The 25,983-nt window shown below is 37.6% G+C and overlaps 1 protein-coding gene across 2 annotated transcripts in view; it reads right to left on the bottom strand.

Annotated features, from left to right (window-relative positions):
* The window catches only part of GRIK1 (glutamate ionotropic receptor kainate type subunit 1), a 155,663-nt gene that overhangs the window by 27,012 nt on the left and 102,668 nt on the right, over positions 1-25,983 (bottom strand). For both annotated transcript variants that reach the window (XM_042867762.1, XM_042867763.1), the window contains exons 6-11: positions 24,030-24,203; positions 20,943-21,086; positions 8,232-8,339; positions 3,953-4,066; positions 2,510-2,713; positions 1,677-1,900 (exon numbers count right to left, since the gene is read on the bottom strand). In XM_042867762.1, coding sequence (XP_042723696.1) covers positions 1,677-1,900; positions 2,510-2,713; positions 3,953-4,066; positions 8,232-8,339; positions 20,943-21,086; positions 24,030-24,203 — 968 coding nt within the window. The remainder of the gene's footprint in view (positions 1-1,676; positions 1,901-2,509; positions 2,714-3,952; positions 4,067-8,231; positions 8,340-20,942; positions 21,087-24,029; positions 24,204-25,983) is intronic.

The following is a 25,983-nucleotide window of genomic DNA, read 5'->3' as shown; positions in this document are numbered from 1 at the left end:
TCTCCCTCTTCACATTCTCAGAAATTTAAACGAAAAAGTAAATCTCACAAAGTTCTGTACTTTGGCACTGGTATAGAAGCATGCAAACAGCTGAAGCTTTCACATAGGCTGACCTCCAAGAACTAGATTTGTTCAACGGACTACAGAGAAATGTATGCCCAAGGCCAATCACGCTCAGCAGAACTATTCCTCTGAATGAAGGTTTCACAGTGTCTTCTGATTAGAAGAGTGAACTGGTGGAAAAGCAGTAAAAGCTCCATTTGACTTGGCTCACACACATGTGAAAGTCAGGCAGAATGTATCAGAATGAATGATTCAGACTGCTGTCATTTTGATATTTGAAAGAGGGTTATAAGTGCATATAATTGGAATGCATACATTATTGCTGGTTCTTTAAAGTAGAATTTGCAATAAAAACTGCAGCATTTCCATGTTACCTTTGCTATGATGTGAAAGGATAGGTTTTCAATGATACATCCTGTCAGTTCTTGCATTTTATAGCATCAATGTTTTCTCAGTCTGTTTTCCCATATTAATGTAGAATACACTGCTATTTGCAAAAAAATGCATAATGAAAGTGGAAGAAGACTTAGTGATCCTAAGTAAAATGATCCAAAAAATAAATATCTGTGAAGCATTTAAATTATGAAAAGGAAAAAACAAAGGATAGGATGAGATTAAAAGTAGGAAATGAAATTCCAACATCATTATTTGAAGAAAGCAACAATAACTATGCCAGTTAACAGAGTTTATGTTTACTGAAAAGTATAGGAGGAAAGATGTCTCAAATGACCAATCCCCTCTGACAAGTTTCTAAGTTCATTTTCTTTCATGCTTGGCTTTCTCTTGCTCAAAGCCACAGAGCAACTGACTCATGGTCCACAGTCCCCGAGGCCATGACAAGTAGCTTGTAGCTGGCTTGTGAAACCGTATCAAATGTCTTGTGTTTTTAAAGTAAAGTTCAATGTTAAGGGCGTAGACTGCTCTGCTGGTCAAGTATAACTTGTGGTATGACTGCGCAACACTGGTCAGAAGCTTTCAGGCACACTTTCAGTGCTTTGAGAACACTATAAGCTTTAGATTCTTTCAGAAAAGTGGTGTTTGCTCGTTTCCTACCGTTTTTGCATTGGGACTTCACTGGGAACCTGTCACTGACAGGCAGTGCAGGTTGCAGCTCAGGATGGCTATAGGAGAGAGCATTGGTTACATAGCTCTTTGCAGAAAATACCCCAGGATCTTAGGTACATTATATTGTGTTTTCGAAGGGAAATGAGCTGAGCTAATTAGCATCCTTCAGCAAAAATTTGTTCACGTTCTCCTTACCTTTAAACTGTACGCACTGTTAGTGGAAAAAGAAAAGTGCTTACATGCAACTAATACCAACTACTTTTTAACAAGTTCTGAGGTACTGCAAACTGGCAAAGAAAGGCTGACCTATTTCATCACATTTTTCTCTCCATTAAGCCCTTAAGGAAAGTTAAATCTTATCACATTGCAATATGTTAAAGTGATAGCAGTGTTGATGTGCAAATACCAAGAGATTTTCTAAAACATTATGTTTTAGACTGGATATCACCCTTAGGACAGTATTATAGCTATTTTGCAAAGCCCATTCAACACCTATGGCATGAGAGGTGGTTAATACTGATGCATCTAAAACTACGTCTTTGACTTACCTTGCAATGACAAAGAGGACACAACTGACTCCGAGGCAGGCTAGGAGAACATACATCCAAATATCAGGAGAAAGAGGGTTTAAAAAAGAGAAAACACCAGGGTTTGTGCCATTGGGCTTCCGGTACAAGATACTGATTCCCAGCGTCATGAAGGGCTTGGAAAAATCAATTACCTTCTCTCTTACATAAGTAATAGTGAGAGGAGCAACTGCCAGATCAGCTTTCTGAAAACACAAATGGGAAAATACTTGTTCTTTTTCATGTTTTTGTGCAAACACACTACTATTCCTTCCATTTTTTTCCTTGGAGTGTTAAAAAAGAAGCTAAATTTGACTACAAAACTGAAAAGCAAGACAAAACTGAACAGTGCTAGGGTACTACTGGGTAGTAGTTTTCTACATACTGATTCCTTTTTCTGTATGTGAGGGATCCTCATGTTTCTGTGTGTGGAAGGTCTGACCATGCTTGAGCACTTTGCCTCTGGAGAAGCCCTGTCCTGTGGAGCTCAATTCCTGGGAAGGTGATGTTCACAGATTGTCACAGGGCAGAGGTGTGCTGTGAGTTCTGCCTTTGCCACAAGAGCTTGTAACCAAGAGGCGGGCATAATCTGTGAGAACCCAGCACCTACTGACTCACTGCTCTTAGGGTTTCCCTTAGCACACAGCAACTGCCAGTTCAGATGTACTGCTGTGATTTCCTATTCTAATCAGAGGCAGTGGGACTGACCAGTGGCTCAAAAAGTCTATAAACTAATGCAAACATTTCAGGTAGACTGCCTTCACATAAAACACCACAGTCGAAAGGAAAATAAAGAGAGAATGATTCAATCTTACATGATCTATGAGTTCTTTGACCATCCCATTCCACTCTCCTTTGTCATTCTGGGCTCCATATTTACCATCAGAAACTAGTTTGACCTCATAGATGAAGCCCAAAATATTTGACAGCTCCTTTAGCAAATCCAGGCAGTAACCCTCGAATCTGTCATTTCCATACAAAGGCTTGTCAGACTTCTTGTACATAACATAGGGATCTTCCTATAGAAAAACACGGCAGAAATAGCAATATAAATGAGATTTTTTCCAGAATATACGTTTCTCTAAATTGTGTGAATATTTTATTAATGTATTGCAATTAGATGAATGCCAGTCATTTACTATGTCCATTAAAGACTACTCTAGGTATGTTAACAAAATCATGGAATCAATTAGTGATAAGCGTAAGGGCCCTAATTGTCAGTAGAACAGACCATTCATAGCTCCCATGGGCTTTAATTAAAGCAGCACTTAGCAGCTTCAGAATTAGATTCAAGATCTGTACATGGTCCTACCCTAAGGAGCAGGAAGGAGAAGCCTGAAAAATGGAAAAAGAATCATAAGCGGAACCTAAAATCTGACAATCTTCAAGAAAAAAAGATGCATCTTTACTGAAAAATCCTCTAACGTTTGATATAGCTGTGAGCTGAACCGGCATTCAGAGGAGAAAAATGAAAACAGCAGTAGACTGCAAACTATTTTGTTTCTTTTCTTTCTAAAGGATTTTGGTTAGGAAAAGGTCTGGGGGAAAATGCTGCTGCAATTTAGTGTGGCAAAATGATCTCTGGCAATAGAAAAGAAGGATAGAGGGTGTTTCTGAGCTCTTCCCCTGAGGGATTGGATGGGATAGTTGGGGGGAAAAAAAGTGGCATAAATTACAACAGAGGAACTATGGGGCAGGGCAAATGGCTGGAAAAACATTTTCACATTTTCTATTTATCATAATAAGGACATACTTCAATCAGTCTGTCCACTGTTTTTTGCTTTCTTTCATTCCTCTTCATTTAACTCTCAGTTAAAAGAAAGGATGTACAAACAGTGGCTATAAAATTGAGCATTTATGTGTGTTAATTCTTTTGGGAAGAAAAGCATACAGCTTTCATCTCTGAAATATTGAATAATTCTTTTGGGAATAAAAGTATGCAGGATTCATCTCTGAAATATTGAAGCAAGCTAAACTGTTTTGAAGACAGAGGTATCCCAGAGTCTTTTACTGGTAGTGGGGTATTTTGAGTCCACTGCACGGATGGATGACAACTTATGCTGGTTCTGAATCTACATCCAAAAATTTGTTTGAAAATGGAGTATTTTACCTATGTGTGTTTTAGTATGGAAGAAAGCAGCAGTGGAGTGCAGGGCAGAGGTGTCATGGTGGCCGTGTAGAGCCCCATGGCATAACACCGGCCATGCCTGCAAACTGCACCATGAGTGGGGACTCCAGTTCTGCTCACCAAGACTTACCAAAATGGTCGTGACAATCAATGTCCGGTTAGCCAATGAGTCTGTGATGTTGGTTGATCTGTCCTTGTTGCTGTCTGTCATGTTAAGGCCACTGTAGGAGTTCCACATGCCGATCTACACAGAAGAGAGCAGGTGAAAGTCTGCCTGGTCACAGTGAGCAGTCTGAGTGAATGCAGCATTTCTCTAAATGCTCGTGGCCTGATCAGTGTGCACTGGCTCTAGTCACCACAGAAAGAGACAGCAGCAGTACAAGATGCTAGAGAAGGGATATAGCTGTAGATCTGCATAAGGCAGCAACAACGAATGGTTGATTGTCACATTTAGAAAACACAGGGAATGTACTGCTCTTTCAAGAGCATGTTGAACTTGATTCTCTGTAAGACTATCAGGTATGTCAATACAGCTGTGTATTAGCCAATTTTCTACAAAGTGGAACATGTTGACTTCCTTTCCTGCTAAAAAATGTCAAACGTCTATTTTTATGGATTTTTTTACTTCTGTAAATGGTAGAGTTGAAACATACATCCAGACCTCTGTCTTCCAATGCAAGAGATTAAAAGCTTGAATAAATATGTTGAAGCAGATTGATGGATGCAGTGGCCTTTTGCTTCTGTTATGCCTTCATCAAGTTTAGTAAAGATTATTCTGTTATTTATTGACTACTATACATGACAGAGCTAGCAAGCTAAAAACATCTCACCCCCTGAAAGTGTTTGTTTAGCAAATATACTTGACCAAAGGCAAAACTGATTTTTAATTCCTTTCTAACTCTGGAAGCAGTGAAGAATTGTGGTATTCATTGTCTGATCTGAAGCCTGAAGGGAAAGACCTCCATTATTTTTCAGTGGATTTAGACTTCCACTTTATGCTGACAGAAATTGTAACCTTGGAGTTGATCTATTCAGATAAGTATTTACTTAACAAAAATGCAGTCTGAAAGCATCTTCAGATTTTTTTACCTTTGGTTTACATATATAGTGTGGTTGAGAGCTGCTGTGAGAAAGCCTCAGACAAGGAGCTTGCTCAGCTTGGTTTGTATTTTGGACATTTGTGGAGAGCACCAGATAGATGGCTTGGGGGACTGACATTGTTCATCCACTGAACCATTTGCATTGCTGTGCCACTCTGCCAGCATGTTTCAGCTCTACCCAGGAGAGATCAACTTCCAGATTCCCCCTCCTGAGATTGCCCACAAAGCTGACAAGGAAGCCTAAGACACTATCCACTGACTTGTCCTGTGTAATGAAGGTCTATGCCCACTACCAGAAACTCCATCATCAGATCCAGGCAGGACTCTTTTTCTTTGGTTTTTAACTGAGGTAGATAATGCTTCTCCTTTGTACCAAACCCAGCAGATTAATTTGCATTTGCTGATTATCAATTCAGGTTAATAAGTGTATCATTTTATACAAACTTTGAGTTTGTGTCCCTGAGTGCCACTGCTCTTGTCTTTCATAAATATTTTCTCCAAAGTATGCCTGGGGATAGTCATGTCTTTTTTTTTTTTTTCCCCTTAAGTATTTTTCAAGCATTCCCTTTGTTTCCAAAGTTAGATCATGTTGGGGAACTGATGTTATATATTATGATAGTCTGCACCAGAAACATAGTGAATAACCAGTGCCCTTGAATTTGCACCAGGGTGCCTGATTTAATCAAAAGCTCTTCTGCTTGTTGATACTGACTTGATTTGCTTTTATCGGCTGGCAGCAGGGAAGAGAACAACTATGAAGAACATGGAACAACACAGTCACAGTGCATACAAAATACACCAGGAGAACACTCTACATCTGAAGATAAGGATGACACCAGAGGTCAACCTTGTTTAGAGCAATGGAGGAGGTCGGAGGGGCACTGGAAGAATGAGGCCAAGGCAGTACATCACTATGGTGAATCCAGGAGATTTATTGCAGTTTAGGGACAACTTTGAGAGTTGTCATATGCCCTTCTCAGCAAATCTACGTTTTGAACCAATTGTAATTTGATTTAAATAAATTCAGCATAACATGAAGTGCCTAGACTCAAAAGCCAGATTGATTCAATACTGTTCTGCATGTCAGGTAGGATGATCTGTTCACTGGGAATGATGAAAATTGAGTCCTTTTGCCTTTGCCCCACTGACTGATATTAAAATAAAGGTACTAAGTATGTCCTTTACAAGAACAAGAAAAGAGCACTGCGAGATATTTTACACTGTTCTACCCCATAGTATTAAAAAACACAACAACAAAACTCTTTTTAATTGTGTGTGTGGGAGAAGAAATAATAAGAGCTGTGCAAAAGATATAAAAAAGATGCAATTCTAAGTATTATAAGAAATTTTCAGCTTGTGAATCCAAAACACTTTAAGCACAGTAAACACAATTGTAATCTTCTCCTTACAGAATGGTGACTTTGTGGTACAGGGAACTGTGGGTTGTACCTCCAGCAGGGAATGGCTCATGGAGCTGGTCTCTGATTCCCGCTTTGGTGCCTTATCCACCAGGCAGAGATATCCTATGTCAAAAGGGAACTGAAATTTGTGAATTTTCATCTTTTATAAACAAGCTTAGTTCAAATTTCCATATGTTAGTGAATGACAGCATCCACTTAATCATCTATATTATTTTCTGTAAGGAGTTAATAACATGCTTGTCAAAATTTTGAGTCAATGATGCTAGAACATTGCCTGCACAGTATGTGTTCTTGTGGGAGGCAAAAATACTCCTTGCATGTTAAAACAGTCCTGCTGCTGGTGCTCATAGACATTTGAAATGTTGTAAATTTACCACTCATGGCAAATCCCAGGTGAATCAGAAAATATAACTGCTGAGAAAAGGACTGCTTCACTGAAGCCAGTAGTTCTACTTAAAGAAGGGAAAGGCTCAGCTTCCAAGAAATAAATTAATTGTGAAAAAAAAGTTCCTGATGAAAAGTCTGACTCCTGCCAAGGTCTTTTTATTATTTAGGGCTACAGTATTTCAAGTTTGGACAAAACTTATCGTACTACAATTCACATTCTCAGATTGACTGTTGTCTCTAAACTGCAATTTAATTTGAGGGTTACTGTCAAAACCCAATGGATGAGTCTGAAGACACAACCCAAAGGTTTTTTGCATCACCTGTCTGTGTACAAACCTTCTTCCACACTTTATATAAATGATTAGAAACCTCGCCAGCAGCCTTGGTACAGAGAAAAATAAACAGAGCACTTCATTAAAAATGAAAAGAGAATGATTCTGGAGAGCTGTGCGGGAGCAATTACATTTAAAGTCTCAATTAACCCACAGAAAGCATCACTGAGTCAAGCCAGCGTACCCAGAGCAAGGGACAACGCAGCCTCTAGCTGACATGAGCTGGTAATACTCACCTTGGGGATCTGCAGACAGCTGCAGTGGCTGCCCATTACAGTGCTCATTGGGAAACCATGCTGGCTGTCCAAGAGCACGGCAAGACCATCCCATCTCTCTCTGGAAACCCACAGACCCTGCTGTTCTCCAGCACAGCTCCTGGCTGGCATTGCTGTGGTTTGCATGTTAGCAGCAGCTATTTTGGAGAAAAGCCAAAAACGTCCTTGGCTACTGGGTTCATTTTGGATACAAGGACCGTACCCCTCTGTGTCTTCAATACAACTTGTATGTGGTAAATAAGGGAAATAAGAACTGTTGACTTCAAATTTGCTTTTCTGAGGCATGCTTCCTTGAACTTCCTCGAAGAACATGAATTTTAATTGAACTTTTTCTTTTTTTTTTTTTAATGCAGAACCAGTTTCTGGAATTGTACTATGCAGAATTTTCTGTTTTCAAATAAAGATGACAGCTAATTTAGTCACCTGTTCAGAATAACCCATCATAAGTGGTTAGAGATGTAAGGGCAAAACTACTGATCATGTTCAAAAACATCAAGATTTTTTACCATCTAAAAACTTTTTGAGGCTATTACTCCTCCATCTGCTTTTCTCTCTCCCTCATGTTGCACCTTTTAAAAGCAGTACATGTAAGTCTAAGTTTTATGTATATATGTATACATGTACATATATAACCTCACTGCTCTAAGTTAAAGTAGCAGTGTGCAATTAGAAAAATTACTGACATTCAGTAGTAACATCACCAATCCAAAATTCCCATCCAGTGCTTCAAAATGCACATTCTGAAGTACACATTTTAAAATAATTTTTAAAATCTTAGTAGCTCTGTTCAATGTCACAGTGTTTTTTTTAACCCAAATATAGGAGATTCAAGCTGAGGAAAATGGACTTTCCCATGCAACTGCCAAAGTAGCTTTCTGTCATTGTTTTGCTTACCTTTTCTGTTCCTTCTTCCTTGAGACTAATGATGTCCAAGTCAAAATCCTTCCGTAAGCCATCGGTTTTGTTGAAGGTTATGCGCCCTGTCAGGCCATCCCATCGTGCCTGTGAAAACACAAAAACACTTTTCCATTTATCAGGAACTACTACTCTAAACTCACATCAAATATTGCATTTCAAATTAGCTATGGCATTCAATCACTTCTAAATGCATTTTTTTAAACTAGACCGTTTTTTTATTTTGATTTAGAATAGCATCTTCCATTTGTTCCTTCATCTAGCTTCTCTTCAATGTTTTATCTTTTACTAGCAGACACAAATGTGTGACAGTCTGCATATGTATCGTACTGCATATAGAAAAGCAGTGAGAAAATAAAGTATGTATCACAAGCACCCAATGACTGGGCAGTTTTGCACTGCATAAAAGAAATCAAAAAGTTCTGTCTGAGCTTCAAGTCTGAATGTCGAAGTAAAGCGGTCTAAAGCCAATAACATCCCTGGAGTGATACTGTTTACTTCAGCCCAGGACCTTGAAAATTTTCCATGAGGAAGGATAATGACTGGCAACTAGTACTGAATGGGATCCCCTGGAGGTCTTTCTTGAGGGAAGGTAGCTAACCATCCCAAATCACCAAAGCTTTCTAAACTCTTCAGTTCTGCTTTTCCTAGTCGCATGTGCTAGGTGCTGCTTCTGCTACTCTGAGACTGGAAAACTGGATTTTTCCAGGAAGAGATAAATGAAAGAAGGACTTTTGTCATAATAATTTGGTTTCTTGGGCAGGTTACGGGTGAAGAAGACTTGTAAGCAAGTTCCCAAGTCATAAACAAGGCGTATAATTCCTAATAATGATTCCTGATTCCTGCCTGTTGTCACAGGTGTTGACGGCATGAGGAGGATGGCTCTAAAAGCAGGAGGAAAATTTTCCTTCAGGAAAAATGCGCCCAGTCATAGAGATCTAATAAACAATTTGTAGTGCAATGTACGCACGAGTATTATGTATTTGAAGTATAGCATAGTAGTTGGTGTAGATAGCATTTTGCCTGTTGTATCATAGCTAAGTGAATTCATGCTTTCCTTATTTTAAGCATTAGCTGCAGGAGTAAATTAAAGTAATAGATTTTGTACATCAGGCTATAAAGCCATGATGATTCTCTGCACTGAGTAATGCTTCTTCTTTGCGGCAGGATCAATGTGCAGAACTAACTCAGAATCATAGAATATCCCAATTTGGAAATTCCAGCTCTGGCTCCACACAGCACCACCCAAAAATTAGACCATATGTCTGAAAGCATATGTAGATGCTTCTTGAACTGTGGCACTTGGGGCCATGACCACTGCCCTGGGCAGCCTGTTCCATGCCCACCACCCTCTGGTGAAGAACCCCCTCTTAACCCTCACTTTGACCCTCTACTGAACTTGAACTGTTGAAGCTTTCTTTATCATGTAGGCTTTCCAGAATGCTCACTTTTTTTTCAAATGAGATTTATCTGTCTCACATAATCCTTCTCCCAAAGCTAATGCTTAACTACAAAAGAAACAAACTCATGCATTTCAAACTGCAGATGATTTTCATAACCTATTTTTGGGAACTCCCACATTGGATTAAATTCTTCAAAGAAAAGCTTATGATAAATGATGGCAGTTTCTTCATGTGCATCAGCTGTTTAATTCTTAAATTACAAGCTTTTCCTCTGCACATTGATATTCGCTTCATTTAATTTGTTGTAGACAGATGACATAATGAAGGATGCATTAAAAATCATCATATTAAGAAAATGATGTCTCTCCTTCACATTACATCTGAATTCCAGCTCTGAGTCTGCAAGGTTTTATCTCAGAGGCTGTGCTATCACCATGTGCCACAGGCAAGTCTAGAATCTAGATTAATCTAGAATTTTCTGTAAATAAATTGGGATTTCTAAGTATGGTTAAGCAATTAAAGAAAAATAAACTACAGTGGCAGTGATCTTTCTATGAGACTTTCCACACTATTGACATGGGAATATGTGAAAACTTTAGCAATAAACATGAAACACTTGAGGTTTTTGTATGCTGTTATAATAGACCTAGGATAGGAAAAAGACAGAGAAATGCATTTTGTTGTATATCTCCTTTCTACTCTGCCTTTATATTACTTTGACATGACCCCCATCTCCTATTCGTAAAGATGGAACATTTTTTTAAATATGATCTTTAGCTATCCATTCCTCCTCAGAGGGCAATTTGTTTCTGTGAAATGTTCACATTTATTGATTACACATCAAGTGCTCTGCTTCTCTGCTAACGTGATATGATCATCAATAAAGGCATAAAGGAGAAAATACATTAGATTTGGAAATAGTATCAGGAACCTAAATCTCAGTTCTGCATGATAAAATGCCAACTCACTTTTGAAAGAGGTGTTCTCCATTAAAAAAAAGAACTCAAAAGATGTTACAAGCTGCACAGGTGTATACTTAAGCTTCAGGGTAGCAGATAAGTGCATATCGTCTTTGTTTACCTTAAGCATCACTTAGACCATTAAATAATGACCTAAATTATAAACAGGAATCAAGGACTCTTTTCCAGAGTTGACCTTCAATTCTGAAGGCGTTCTTCGGACCCTCTTCGTGAGACACAGTCTACATGAATTTTAAATTCTATATGAAATTCTATCTCTTATAATCATATTTATTTTATTTACTCCAAATAAAAGTAAAACATTTGAGTTAGAGTCCAACGAGCATCATTTAATTTCTTACTTTGAGGCAGCTATGTCACATGTGTCTACAGCATGTCCAGACAGATGGGTGACATTCCTTTCCTGATCAGAAACCAAAGATTTCTTCAAAAACCGGAGAGAGGGATGAGCTAAGAACGTGCTGTCAATCCTGGGTCTTCTGCAGTCTATGATAACACTTCCCAGTTTTTAATATGATTTGCATCCTAAGGCACAATTGCTTCTTGCATGCAAAGAAACTGTAATGTATCAATTGCTCAGAAATCACATCCGTATGCCACGTCTAGGTGCCTGTCAGTTAAATCAAGTATATGAATGCCTACTAGTTATCATGTTCAGGCAAACAGAACGGGCGGCATTTGCACAGTTCTCAGATGCAATTAACAACTAGAAATGAAGCAGAACTTTTGGAATGGCCAGAAACTGCATGACTGTTGAACACAGCAGTGAGATTTCGTGCTTTTATATGCAAGATTTATAGCTGTTTAAATGTTTCTAGTGCCACTCTGTGTTAAATGTTACAGGATATAATAAAAGTTGAATCGGAACTTAATCAAGTAATTCATCAAAAGAAATTGCCTTTTTTACACTCTGTCCTTGCTTTAATATTGTGGAACTGAGGGCACAATTTGACTTGCCTCTTACAGACAGAATGTATTTTTGATTTTTTTAGCATAACTTTGAGTACAGCCTTCAGTGTAATTAAAAAATGTGATTTTTGTCACTTTCTTTGTAACGTCCTTTGCTCGTCTTTGATACTGTTTTTGCAAGGTTGCAAGCTGCCTCTGACAACAGAGCTGTGATGAGACACTGATCTGCTCATTCAGCAATTTGGTTCACAGCAGTAGGGTACTGTGCTGTTTAAGTGAGGTTCAAAATAAGATCTCATAGCCTCCAATACTGTATCTTATCAGATAACTATAGTTCCTACTTATAATATGTAAATATTTGATAACTTCCTACTGTTTATTAAACAAAACAGGAAATTCACCCAATATGTTAGCTAGTCCATAAGCAAACCATACAGAACCTTTAGCTATCTTGACTCTTTCTTACCAAGCAAAGGGAAGACAGTGGATAGAAGAAATTACATCTAAATTTCTTACAGCTAAACCTTCAGACCTCTCCAGAAGCTGTCATGTGCCTGAAAAGGCAAGCTACACAAAGAAACCAAATAACTAAAACTGAAACTTTCTATTTAGAAGATTAAAATTATGGGTAAAATACAAAATGTCGTCTGGATTTAAATGTATAAATCACAGTATTGGTTTCTATATAAATATACAGATGGAAAATTATAACAAATGGAGAACTAATGTGACTCAACTCCAGAAGCTTGCAGTCTATTCACGCAACCATTATACAGTCTTTATATCAATTTCCACTTCATCATCATAAGTCAATTACTGTATTTCAACAAAGCGTCAATGGCTCAATCACAAAACCATTTCCAAACTTCCTAAGTTAAAACAACAGGTACATTTCAGGTTCTGTTTATTTTGTCTCCAGTAGACCTCACAGATTTTCCGATTTCTGTTACCAGATATAACTAGATCAGTAAATCATAATGCCTAGTGTATATGATGCATGGCTATAATCAATATTCCTTTTTATGATATATCCATAATGGGATATAGACAGTTTTGCCAATGCTGCATTGCAGTACACAAAAATATCAATCTTTCTCAGACAAATTGATTACCTTTTAGTGATCTTGTTTTTTCCTACTCAATAGATGTATATCCAAGCATTTTAGTTAACTGTTTATCTCTCTGTGACATATTTACTCTTACCAAGGCCAGTGTTGAAGTGATAGATATTGGTCAATTGTATTTCACATGCAATTCAGATTAGAGAATTTCATTTTCTTCAAGGCTGTTTAAAAAGTGTTCAAAATGGCCTGGCAGTACGAAAGTGCACGATCTTATTCTAATTTTTAAAAATATTATGTTTAATCATGTTTCATAATGTGCATACATTTCCTCCCTTCTATTAATATTCCACTTATTCCAATGACCTGTGAAATAAAACAGTTTTTCTGAAGCGGTTCTTTGAACCTTCACTTGTAATTAATCAAGCAACCTCTTTACTGTTTCATACTCAAGTTTTAGACTTTTAATACAATTTAACTTCCAGTTTAATAATTCCCACTGTTCAGAAAATAAGATTCCTACCCATTTTGAAGCCATGTCTGGAATTAAAGTTAGCAGAAAGCATCTCAGGCACACATAGGCACCCTTCATGTACAAACAGAACTGTGATTATAGCTTAACAAATTTTGAAAAAATATAGACAAAAGGAGGAGTTGATAAAATTTCTGAGTGAAAAGCTATCTTAGAGTGGTATTATTATGTTCTGTTGCTCAGATCCAAAGAACTAAGTACAAACTTGGCTTGTACTAGGTATTCTGACACTTTGCATCTACCAGTAACTTGAAAGTATAGTAAGTAGAAGATAACTAATACTTTATCTGAAAACCATGCTCAGATATAAACATGGTGTTAAATGACAGTCCTCTTTTAAAAGCACTACTTTTAATTTCTCAAATACTTTATTATTTCTCAAGTGATTGACTGGAGACATTCTCACAGTAGATGATGACCCTTTCTTTCTTCTTTTTTTTTTCATTTCCTCTGTAATTTGAGCATTTTGACGGCTTATCTGAAGGCATGCAAACAGTAGAATTTCTCCATGTAGTTAATGGGACTTTGCAACTGCAGTTGTTTCACTGGACTCTTCACTATTGGAGAAGCCCAGTAAAAGGAATGGATATTATCCTATCTACTCAGTTTTGTTCACAGGATTACCTTTGGTAAATTGTTTTACTGAGCAACCTATCTAACCTAGAATGATGAATAATTGAACTGCATTTTTAAATGATGATTGTATTTTCCAAGTTGGTTGGGTTTTTTTTTTTTGTTTTTTTGTTTTTTTAATTTTTGGTGTTATCCTGTGTATATTTATTATTAGAACTTACTAGGCAAAATTAAGCATGTATTTCTGATTTATTGAAAATTTTTATCCAACTGCAGTTACAAAGAAAAAGGTATTAACTTACCACTATCATGTAATTTTTTATAAAAGAGTAACAACTAATTGGCAATCATTTGACCTGGAATTTAGGAAAACAGTATGTTTATTTTCAACTCTCCAAATTATGTTTACTCCTTTACCATTATTCAGTGGCACAGACATTCTAGCTAGTCATTTTGTACCTCTGCATCTTCCAAAATGACTGCATTGGGTGTTTGGACTGAAATTAGGAAATTCATTTAACTTATCTGCTGGTCTACCAAAATAAAGTTCTCAAAAATGAATTAGTCCTGTCTCGAAGAGAGACTTTACATTATAATTTGTGTTAGCCACCACCTTATTAGAACATTTCACCTCAGATAAAGATAATTAGTGTACGGTGAATGAGAGTGAAGCTCCCTCTGTGAGTGGTGCACTGACACAATTTTTCAGTTACAGCATTCCTCAAATTTTACTGATATAGGGGTGCCACGACCCAAGTGCAAGACCCTCCACTTGGACTTGTTGAACCTTATGAGTTTCTCTTGGGCCCATTGCTTGAGCCTGTCTAGGTCTCTCTGGATGGCATCCAGCCTCTCAGGTGTGTCAACCACACCAAACAGCTTGGTGTCATCCACAGACTTGCAGAATCTCAATCCCACTCAGTGGGGGAGTGTTGCCATTCTCTGAGAAACGCCACTTGTCATTGATTTCCATCCAAACACTGAGCCATTGACCACTGCTCTCTGGGTACAATCTCATAACCAGTTTCTCATCCATCAAATAGTCCACCTGTCAGATCCATATCTTTCCAATTTGGAGAGAATGACATTATGGGGGACCATGTCAGAGGCCATACTGAAGTCCAGATAGATGACATCAGTGTCTCTTCACTTGTCTGCTGACAAGGGAACATTATCATTAACATTATTATTACATTATCATAAAAAGCAACAAGGTTGGTGACAAAAGCAACAAGGTTGACGGTTTACAGAATCATTATTGACAATTAATGCACTTATACTGAGATCATGAATTGTGTTACATGATAGCAAAGAATAAGACAGTGAGTGAGCTCCTTTACTCACATAGCTCTAAACTTTTACTTCTTGACTACAAAATCAGGTATCTGAGCAGTTTGTAAAATTTCTCATGTAGCTTCATGCTCTCAATACCATGATTCACTTTTCTGCAGATAACTGCCCAATCAAAATGCTAATGACCAGGGAAATCTTTCTTTAAATTCTCCTTTCATTTCTTTCCTTTTGGAAGAAAAAGTTCCTGCTTTGTTAGAATAGCAGAGACAGTTGATAGATTTAAGAGATAGTGCTATTGCTTCTAGTTGCAGAGGAAATCATAATAAATGTGCTCTGAGCCACACATGAACTTATCAGCTCTTACAATTAATCCTCTTATTAAGGAAGATTCTCAAGGATTAAGGAATACAGTGAATTAGTGTATGACTTTGCCATTATCCTGGTCCAAATCCAGCATAACAGCAGCAATAAAAGTAGTTTCAGCATTCACCACTGCAGGGTGAAATTCATGACGTGCCAGAGTCCTTTTACTCAGAAGAGTAAACGATGTTGAAATGGAAAAGAGGCAGTGTGGGAAGGCTTGTTCTTAGGAAGGAGTTTAGTCAGATATTATAAGACTGAGCAGATATCTGTCCAGAAACAAGAGACAAATGGTAGATGAAGAGAAACAAGGGATTTCTTAGGAAAACAAGGTTTCTATGAACTGTTCAAGAACAGTTGTTTCCAGGGTGGTGGCTGAGCTTAATGACTTTCAGGTAGTCACGTGAAAGGCTTTTGGTATGATATATTTGAGAAACAAATTGAATACTTGAGGATGATACAGTAGGTGGATTCGTTTCAGAATCTAAGTTTGAAATGCCTTTGAGTTCCATTAAAGCTTACACTTACCAAATAGCTTTATAACAATACCAGAGGTGAAGGAGTGAGAGAGAAGGATCAGAAGGGAAGGTTAAATCTTGCATTCCTAGGAGGAGCAGTGTTTATTTTACACTGCACAAATGTGATTGCCACTAAAGTGACTGTGTGATTTACTGTTGACTCCAAACATGAAAAACAACTTGCACTATTGTGATAACAGGGGATAGAACTTCATTGTAACAGATACTGATTGTGCAGGTGAGGCAGTGTGGGGAGATCCTGTTCCACGTAGCTAACAGCCTGAACACATTAACTAGATAAGAGCCATTGTACATCTTTTACAGAAGGGAATCACAGCCTTTCCACCTACAGAACTTCTTCACCTAGATTTCCGGCCCTGTCACTTTTGTTTTAGACTGATTTGATAGCTATGTGTGTAGGCAGTGATTAGCCTGATCATGTCAGTGCCTTGAAAATATCCACAAAGCAATGGTCTGCTTTTTTGTCTCTGGTAACTGAGACAAAGTTACTGGAGCTGGCTGAAAATGATTTGCTCATGGTTGCAGAGAATCCATGGCAGAACCAGAAACCAGAGTCAGACCTTTAGTGTTCCCACCCAACATCTTGTGTGGGAAACATCCTCCCTGTCCATGCTGTTGTCTTATTACAGTGATGTTGACTCACTGAACAACAGAGATCCCATTGAGACTTCACATGATGCAAAGCACAGTGTCATTTCCACCCGAGATAACAGAACCCAAGCAATGGAATATATGTGAATGAGTGAGTAGGAGGCTTGTGTCCTTGATGAACACACTGTTTCAATAAGAGTACACTGCTCTGAAATTTAAACCATCTGCATTTAATAGTTATCTTGCAAGGTTTTCTGTGTAAAGGCTGTTCACAGTGAATTGCTCAATGGTGCAATGGCTAGGGCTGTTGGGAGCTTTTCCAGTGCAAATAAGTTTGGGCCATGTGCTAACTCCTAAACGGAAATATCAGTGTGGAAAAAATGATGAGCATTTCTAGTAGGCAAGCACATACAAAATAAGTTCAAAAAAACTGATTTTGTGTAGTAAATATAAAAAAAAAAAAAAATCTTCATCTATTCAGATAAAAACAGTTTATAGTAATTCTTGCCCACTTTTTAAACAAGTCTACTTTCTAGACAATCCTTGAGAAAGTAAAAATTGAGTAGAAGAGAATATACATCATCTTTCTGCCAGATTTCTTGTTTTAATTGTAAGCACCATAGTATCAGAGACTTGCTGACAATTTCTGTCTGTTCTACTCTTACTATGCAAGTTCCAGAGCTATTATTTTGATATTTATATGTGCATAGATAATTGCATGAATTTTAAAATTTTATTTCAGAATATAAGTGTCTGTTGGCATTAACCTCACCTATACATTATCTTCATGGAAGAAGGTACTACCAAAAGAAGATTGCATGCAGTTTTTGATCCAGAACATAGACGTATTGCTCTTACTGCTGGTCTCTACTAACCAGCCATGCTGACATATTTTGTCATCAATGAACAGAAACTGAAACGTATACATACTTCAGATTTTTTGTTTAAATCTTTGAGATTTCTGAGTGTGATTCTCTTCGAGGAGAATAAAGATAGTGAAGATAAAGTCTGCATCCATATTTTCTGAAACTCTTCTCTATTCTGTTGTTCTTATAGTTACTTCTGAGATCAAGTGAGGGGAGCTCACACTGGTTTACAAGATAATTGAATAAAAATCAATAGACAAATGTTATTCTGGAACTTAACCCATGATTTAAAGGGGACATGATTAGGGAATCTGATCATCTAATTGTGAAAAATTGTTTTATGTTTGTGCACATTTGCCTTTCAGAAAGGGTGGAATCAGTCCTTCTCTCTTATTCCCTCTCTGAAGAGAGAGAATGACCTAACTTTTCTTTCTGGAAGTGGGCAAGATCTGCTCTCTGTTAATGCTTCTGCAAGGGCTAAAATATTACAATATCATTTAGATATCAATGACATTAGGTCACTGAGAAAGACAAGTTTCTGACAAGGACTTACTTTTCATTAAAAAGATCTTTATGATCTACTGTAGAAAAATCTTGATCCCAGACAGTGTATTTTATGTATAAAACCCTCCTTTATGAGAACTAGTTGATAACCTCTCTGACCTCAAAGCTGTCCTCAGGTTGAAGGAACTTTAGGCAGGATTGCTTTTCCATGCAGGTTGGTAAATGGTTCCTATAATCAGCATTAGCTCATGAGATCTTTAGAGAATAGAAGATTACTCTTTCTGTCACTGTAATTGATTATTTTCTAGCATCAGACATTATTTTTCTTTTGCTTTTCTCACATAGGCCTACTAGTAGTGCAGTAAGTCTTGGCCATTAGGAAAAACAGGCAGTTATTCTGATACTGCTTTTACCTGGTACTCTTGAAGTCATTAAGCCAATGGAGGAATATTCACACATTACAATACAATACAGTTTGGTTTCATATACTCTAAAAATTCAGAAACTAACTCCAATGAGCTTGCATTCAAAACAGCATAAACCAGATGATGTTTTATCACAGAATATCCACTTTCTCATTGCTTTCTGGAAGAAGCTATCTCTCCTTTTTAAGGACCAGGCATAGCATTTGACTTTGACATCCCAACAGGATAGTGACAAGCTTAAAAAATTTAATTTGCCCTCTGAAGAGTGAAGAGGCTTTCCACCTTATCCTCTGCTTACGTCCAGAATGGTTCTGAGGTCTTTTCAGTTACCAATAATCTGGTATTTTATAAATGGGCTCATAAGAAATGCAGTCATCTCACTTATTTTATCACCACTAAGATATAATGCAAAGAAACCAAAATACACCAGGAAGCTATTGAAGATCTTGCCAAGATCTAACACCTGCAGTACTCATTGCATGCAGCCTCTTTGTCTGAATGTTATTCTCTGAGACCAGCATGTCTTCAGAGCAGCCTGTAAAATGGTTTCTCACATTGCCAGTACCATATTACAATCTAGTATAATTAAACTGTATTTATGTGGGCACAAACCATTCTTTCTGCTTGCTTGACTTTTTCTCGGCATGCCTTTCCATGCATCCATTTGATTCATAATTTATACAGTTCATCCCTCCTTGCTGAGCAAATCAGATCCTAACGTGAGTGACATCTAATCATATTTGCTATTTAGTTTCCAATGCCTGTTATAGCCTTCAAGGGAAATATAATACTGTCTTATTAAACCTTATCATGCAATTTTAATAACCACTTTTTTTTTTTTTTTTTTTTTGCTAGAACAGAAACAGGAAGATAAGACCTTTGCTGTGTTTAAATCAGTGTTTTAGTGACCACAAAAGATACTATCTGCTCAACAATCACTAATTAGCTCACATATCTCACTCCATACAAGAGAAGCCAGCTGTACATGATAAATGGGAACTGTATAACTGCTTAACAATAAACTCTGAATAGAATCTGCAGAGATACATCTAGAATTTCTGGCAATTCAGGACCCTTAAGCTATGAGATCAGCATCACCCAAAATAGGTGATACAGAATTATGCAAGCGCCTTCACTGATTACAAAGTCATTTGCTAACTTTCAGTATCATTGTAATTCTTTTAAAAATGTACCAGAAATTATATGTCATAGAAACATCAAGATTGGAAAAGACCTGTAAGATTACCCAGTCCAAACATGAATCAATCACCACAGCGCTCACTAACCATGTCCCTCAACGAGTAGCACTGCTACCTCATTATGCTTGAAATCAAGAAGTACAAGATTAAAAGGTTCCCATTCAGATTAAATCAGGACGGGGGGAAAGTTCATCCTCTGAGGTCATTTTCTTGTCTTCTACTGATTCTGCTTACAGCCCCACCACTTCCTCCCCAAAGCAGGAGCTGGATGTCATATAGCTGAGATCAGTGAGAGTAGAAAGAGCCAGTGCTGTCTTCTATGAGCCTTCCCACAACTGAGTCTCTGCTGGGAAATATTTCAAAGCTTCCTTGATTCTAAAAGTCAAGTGCTCTTCAGTACTAGGGTGACTCTTGTCTTTTCCTTATATTTTGAAGAAGTTTGTAGGGAAACCTTAAAATCCATAGAACTCTGTGTGGAGAGTACTGTATTAATAAGTATCACTTATGTGTGTTGGTGAATCACCATGTTGTAGACTGACTATGGCAACTCTAAGAAATTTGGAGGAGGTGTTTTGGAGGAGGTGACAATAGTTCTTGTACATGTCCTGAAGCCACCACATCTTCCCTTTCAGCTTGTTCCTAAGATATTCCTGGATTCAGCTGCATGTCCTGATGTGCTGCCACTACTTACCTTGTACCTCAATATACAGGTACTGTTCCACCTTCTCAAGAACTAATGAGTTTGGCTATAAAAGAATTTCATTATCATGACCCAAAACTGGGGGAAATGGTGAAATATACTTAGGAAGCTACACATAATTTATAATTTTCACTTTCATGCTCTGCCTTAAAGGAGAAGCTTCCTTTTGAGATTCATAATACAAACTGTTTTATTGGAAATGTGAGGACATTTCAGCTGAAACATGTATTTTTAGAATATTTATGGATCAAGATATCCCAGTGATGAAATCTTATGAGATAGTGCATAACCTCATGAAGCAATTTGCTTCTTTAGAAGTAATGATTGAAGTATTTTCTGAATGTTGTATTATTCAGTGATTCATCAAACAGTCTGTAAAACAATCAATTTAAAGTGGTGAACTAACTCTTCCATTTTCTGGAATGCTTGCTCACTTAAGAAGTTATAAACATCCATAATTACCCAAGCAAAACCCATGGGAAGTCTTGTGCCTTAGCTTGAGATTTTATCGCACTTAGGGCTTAGCAGTTCATGTTTCTCAAAGACCAGATAAAGTTGCAACTAAAACACAGCCTTTGTGTCTGCAAAACACAGCCTTGTGTCTGTAAATCAATGTTTTTCCTCTGGGAAAGTGAGGAAAAACTGGGTACCAGAAATATAGCATATGACAAAGAGCAGGGAGCAATAACACAAGCCAGAACAGTAATGAACAGAGGAAGGACTATGCTGGCCATAAGCAGATGGTCTACACTTACCTCTTTTATCAGATTCATAAATCTGGGTCCAAAACGCCATGGCTTGTGTCTATGACACTGCAGGGAGCTGACAGTCATTTGAGAGGCACGCTGGGAAGCCACTGCTACCATGTAAACTGCGTCGTACATCAGAGCTGCCTCAGTCTACATGAAAAAAAATAATAACACAGAAAGGCTTTTTTTAAATATGCCTCCTTTTACCTGGCTTCAACACTGAGAAGCAATACTCTGGGTTGGTGATAAGGAAGAATTCACTGCTTCCTTCATTGGCTCTCCTTGGAAATCTGTTGCTAATGCTGATGGATTTGTTTTCTTTTGTTTTCAGTGTAAATTACTTTCATACAGTTTTCAGGTGGACACTGGGAAGAAAATGCAGGAAGGAGTTTGTTTGCAACAGCATGGTGAGGGGTGTTAATGAGCAACACAGATCCTGTCTTTCCAGGGAAATCAGTCCCACTGAGCACCAGAGAAGTATCTTAAAGATATTTGCTGCTTCTAAGTATCTGACTGCCTTCAGATATCTTGGCTGTTGACATTAATGGGTATAATGGCTCCACTGAACTCCAGCTATAGCAATTCCCTTGCCATACCTCCCATGCCACCTTAGAGGAAGGTGACTTGTCTTTTTGAGGTACCTTAGTGACAAAGGTGAATTTCTACATCTAAACTCTATTGTCTAAGACAGTCAATACCTCTGTGATGCTGAAATTAAAATTGCTGGATGCTTGTTGTGCATCAGTATTTCTTCTGAGAATTGACTTACTGGTTAAAAATCATACCCAGTAAGCCCCAGACTGATATTGCACAGTCTATAAACCTTTATCAGTGAATTTTTTTAAGAAAAATCTTACCTTCTCCCACATTGTACTTTGTTGATTTGGTGCTTGAGATAGGACTGTCTGTGTTTCCCATAACGCATAGGGTTGTGGTAAAAATGAAGTGCTTATATTTCTTCAAAAGCTACTGAATAATTAAGTAGGGGCCTTTAAAAAGGCAGTAACTGTAGATGAGAAAAGCTGGACATGCCTATATGAACTGCGAAGTTACAGCATTTTTTATTCCTTTCCTGTGTTACTCCCTTGGGAAATTAATAGATATGATTCTTTGTTTCATTTACCTAAGTACATTACAACAGCATCACTCTTACCAGCATTTGATTTCCAGCAAAAACCTCCATTGTGATCTGAATTTATCAATTAATCTTAATGTACTGCAGATGAGGAATTGCTCTTGACACACTAGTCAGGATCTGCACAAAACCATGCTCTCACAACTCAAGCAAATTAAAAATGTTATAAGTGGCGAGGCAAGCAGGAAGAGACAACAACATCTGTTCTCAGCATCAAAAGTTTTAAAGAAAATACTTGTTCCAAACAGAGCCACTGACTAAAGGCCTGATCCCAAACCCCTCTAACTCAGTGGAAAGATTCATATTAATCTCAAGTCAATGGGCTTGAGTACAGGTCTTTTTATTAGACAAGAGACATGTACATTCAGGATTGAATTTTTCACTGGTGCTGATGTACCTGTTGGTCTATGTCCAAGGCTTAGAGGATCTAGAAGTACTTAGTGAAAATGTTTCAGTGCACACCTTGCTTTGCATTCCTAGTTGGGACTACCAAGCCTGTTACTTATCATGATGCCTCCCTCATGGTTAGTATGTTGGGCAGTACTGCCCAACCTGGCAGTTTGGATCTTGTGTTTGTGCAGCTTACTACTCATCCATCCCACCTTGCAGTAACTGGGAGGTTACACTGCTTCTTCTTGTCATTTGTTTCTCCTTGTCCTTCTTTTATGTTTTAGTGCTTGGGGTAACATTGAGAAACAAAGAGTCACCTCATTTTCTGAAGAAAAGCGCCTAAATGTTGATATCTATTCTTATGCACAGGAAGAAGAGGTCCAAGACCTAGTCTTGGAATTTGTCTTTCTGATTTTGATTCTGTTTAAATTACTGCAAAGAAACTCAAAGATCTACTTAGAACAAATACATCTCTGTGTGCCATTTGGGCATAAAATGGGATGTGAGCTCAAAACTGCCTTGGTTATGCTCTGCTCATCTCCCACAATCTGTGATCATGGCAGAAATTATAGCATGAAAGGAAAAATCCTGAATTAACAATAGGATATATAATCCTCACCTCCTTGTAATGTGCAGCTTGTCATAGCCTTATTGTCTAACGAAACATAGCAGTACTGCAGCTCTCTATCAAACTGAATAAGCAAAACTTATTATGAATACTTAAGCACTCACAGCTTACTATGAATACTTAAACACTCACAGATAACTAAGAAGATGCTTTTCCTGGTGTTCATGCTGTCCCAGAGTATGAAGGACACTAAGATGTTAGAGAGATGCAAAGATGAGAGATTAGTAAGAACTTAGGTTTTCCTAAAATCCTAGTTTCTCTCCTGCTTCTGGGAACACAGTTATACTGCTGAAACAAGATATATATATATATATATATATGTATATATAAATGCTAGTGGTAGCACACATAATGAATTTTTCTTCAGGGGTTAGAATGCTTCAGAATTTTCCCTGCAATCATCTGCAATAAAACCTACTTTGTATCACCTCTACTACCTCTATCCAAGACAAGACATATTATCTTACCGCAAAAAAATGGCAGCCCTCTACCCTGCAAAACTGAATGGAGTCATATGGTCTGTGTGATTGCTCCTATTCTTTCCTTTCATTCTTAAGGAAGTGGTAGGGAAAAAAGATCCTAATTTCCTGACTTGATGATACCTTTCATTTATCTTTAAATTATATCTTAAAAGCCAGAGTTGCTGTAGATAACAGAAATGAAGGGAAAGGGTTCTTTTCCAATTTAGAAGTGCTATTACCTGTCCACATGTACAATATCTTTCCTGCAGGTCATAAATCCTGTATCTGCTCTGAAAGTTTTTATTTCCTGTTGCGTTTTTCACTCCATCCAGAACATTAATGGAGAAGTGAGACAGTAGTATATACATTTGTAACAAAAAGATGGATGGTGTAGGCTGGATGGTAGCACGACAGAGAGCCGTTACTCTTCTCCAGAGCGTGCTATAGATGCCTTTGCATCATTGCAGTTGCTCACTTACTGTCATCATGCCATCAAGGAGGCCAGTCTCTGGTTTTGGTGGTGCCTGCAGACGCTCCATTGACCATTTCTCAATGACTGATGAGACCTGAGGATTCTCGATGTTGAGTAGGCGAAAGCCTGTCATATTGACTCCGCTGTATCTGTAAGGTTCCAGGTCCAATGCAAATAGATCCTAAATCAACATTAAGAAAACAATCAAAATCAGATGTAATGTTTTTAAAGCAAAATATTCAGAAAATACAATTAGACAAGAATTGTATTTGATTTTTAATCCAAAGCTCTCGTTCTGCTTTTTTTTAACCCCTGAGAACTCTGCTTGCCCTCAAAACTTATCCATAACCATTTCAGTTGTAAATCTGAATAAAGAAAGGTTGTGTGAAGTTTATGACAAACTACATAGCTGCTTTGTTGGAATACGTAAATCAGGTCCCCACAACAATGTTATTTTGCAACCAAACCACAACAGTATCTAATTTTAGCCCTCTAACAGTGCTACAGTGCTGACAAGCCAACATGAAGAATTAGTTGGTCAAAGCTGAGCTTATTTCTGAACTCTGGGAAGGAAAACTCCAAGAGATATCGAGAGCAATACACTTTTTCTGCTTATGAACCCCATTCTTCCTCTGTCTTACCTGCTTCAGTGACTTGCTGCCAGCGTGCCTAATGGCCACACTGGGCCAATGCACAGTAACTACATGCACTGTAGTGCTCATTGTTTACAGGGCAGGGAAATAATAGACATTCAAAATGGCATAACTGCATGGCAAATACCACAGCTAGATTTATCAAGCAGTGGTGAGATGATAACTGCTTTTCAAAGCCTGAAGGGCTGTTTTTGTTTTGTTTTGTTTCTTTTCCCCAAAAAAGTCCTTTTTGTTGATCCTGGAAAGCTGGTAAAATGACAAATATATGGATTTTAATGCAACAGTAGCGGTGAAAATATCAACATTTATACCACAACACCAACAATGTTTACTGTTTGTTTGTTTTTAATGTACTTAATGCTTTGTACTATCCCATGCATATTGTTTTACTTGGTTACTATTTTATGATAGATTCACAGCTATTGTATAAAACAGTATGATCTACGGTAAACTCTAAATTTTCATATTTTCCTAGGTGTTAAAATGGGCTCAAGGAGAACTATTTCAGGCTACTGGAATTTTCAATTCCACACAGCTAGAGTCTTTTCTGACTAATGAATTGACTCTTGGATTCAGAATGAATTTTCACTTCCACGTGAAATGTTATATGGAAAGGAAATTAAAAATATGCTGATGCACAGAACTGACACAATCCAACTTTCTAGGACTGTTCTAGCAATAAAGGCACTTGTCTGTCTTCCTACAATGCAAGTCTACAATGCAAACAGATCTTCAGCATTGACTCAGTTGTATGTGGTATGCATATTAAAATATAGGAATGTATCTTGAAATAAGTAATTAACATTTGGACTATAAAAGAAAATGTAGCATTTTTCTTTTATTATCAAAGAACCCAAGAGAAATTTAGAAAAATGTGATTTTCTTTTTTGTGATACTTTTGTGATAATGAGATAATTAATAAGAATTAAACAATAATTCCTTGTCTGACACTTGCTAAAACAAAACACACATCTTCACCTCTGAATTATTCTTTTTTTCATAACACTGTACCCCCCAAAAAAAACAGCTTGGAGCAACAGGGTCAGTGCAGTTGAGCTTGGTGGTCTTCAACTAGCTAAAAATTAGGTGTTGCTGAAGAATAAGCTCACACAGTATGCTGGATGAGGGCTGTACCCCACTGCCTGCAGAATGCTTGGTTTCAGCTTTGCTGCAAAGCCATCCATTGTCTATTTCATACTTTATTCAAAGCCATTCATTCATTATTTTCTACTCTGTTCCTTCTGTACCAATGACTGCGCCTTATATGTGATATTGAAGTTGATTTCCATTATATTACGGTGTTGGTTA

This window comes from Lagopus leucura, unplaced genomic scaffold (genome assembly GCF_019238085.1).
Source record: "Lagopus leucura isolate 7727_CA_CO unplaced genomic scaffold, USGS_WTPT01 Super-Scaffold_100001, whole genome shotgun sequence".
NCBI classification, from domain to species: Eukaryota; Metazoa; Chordata; class Aves; order Galliformes; family Phasianidae; genus Lagopus; species Lagopus leucura.
Note: the sequence above shows the minus strand (reverse complement) of the source record. Positions and strands in the feature narration are given on the sequence as shown.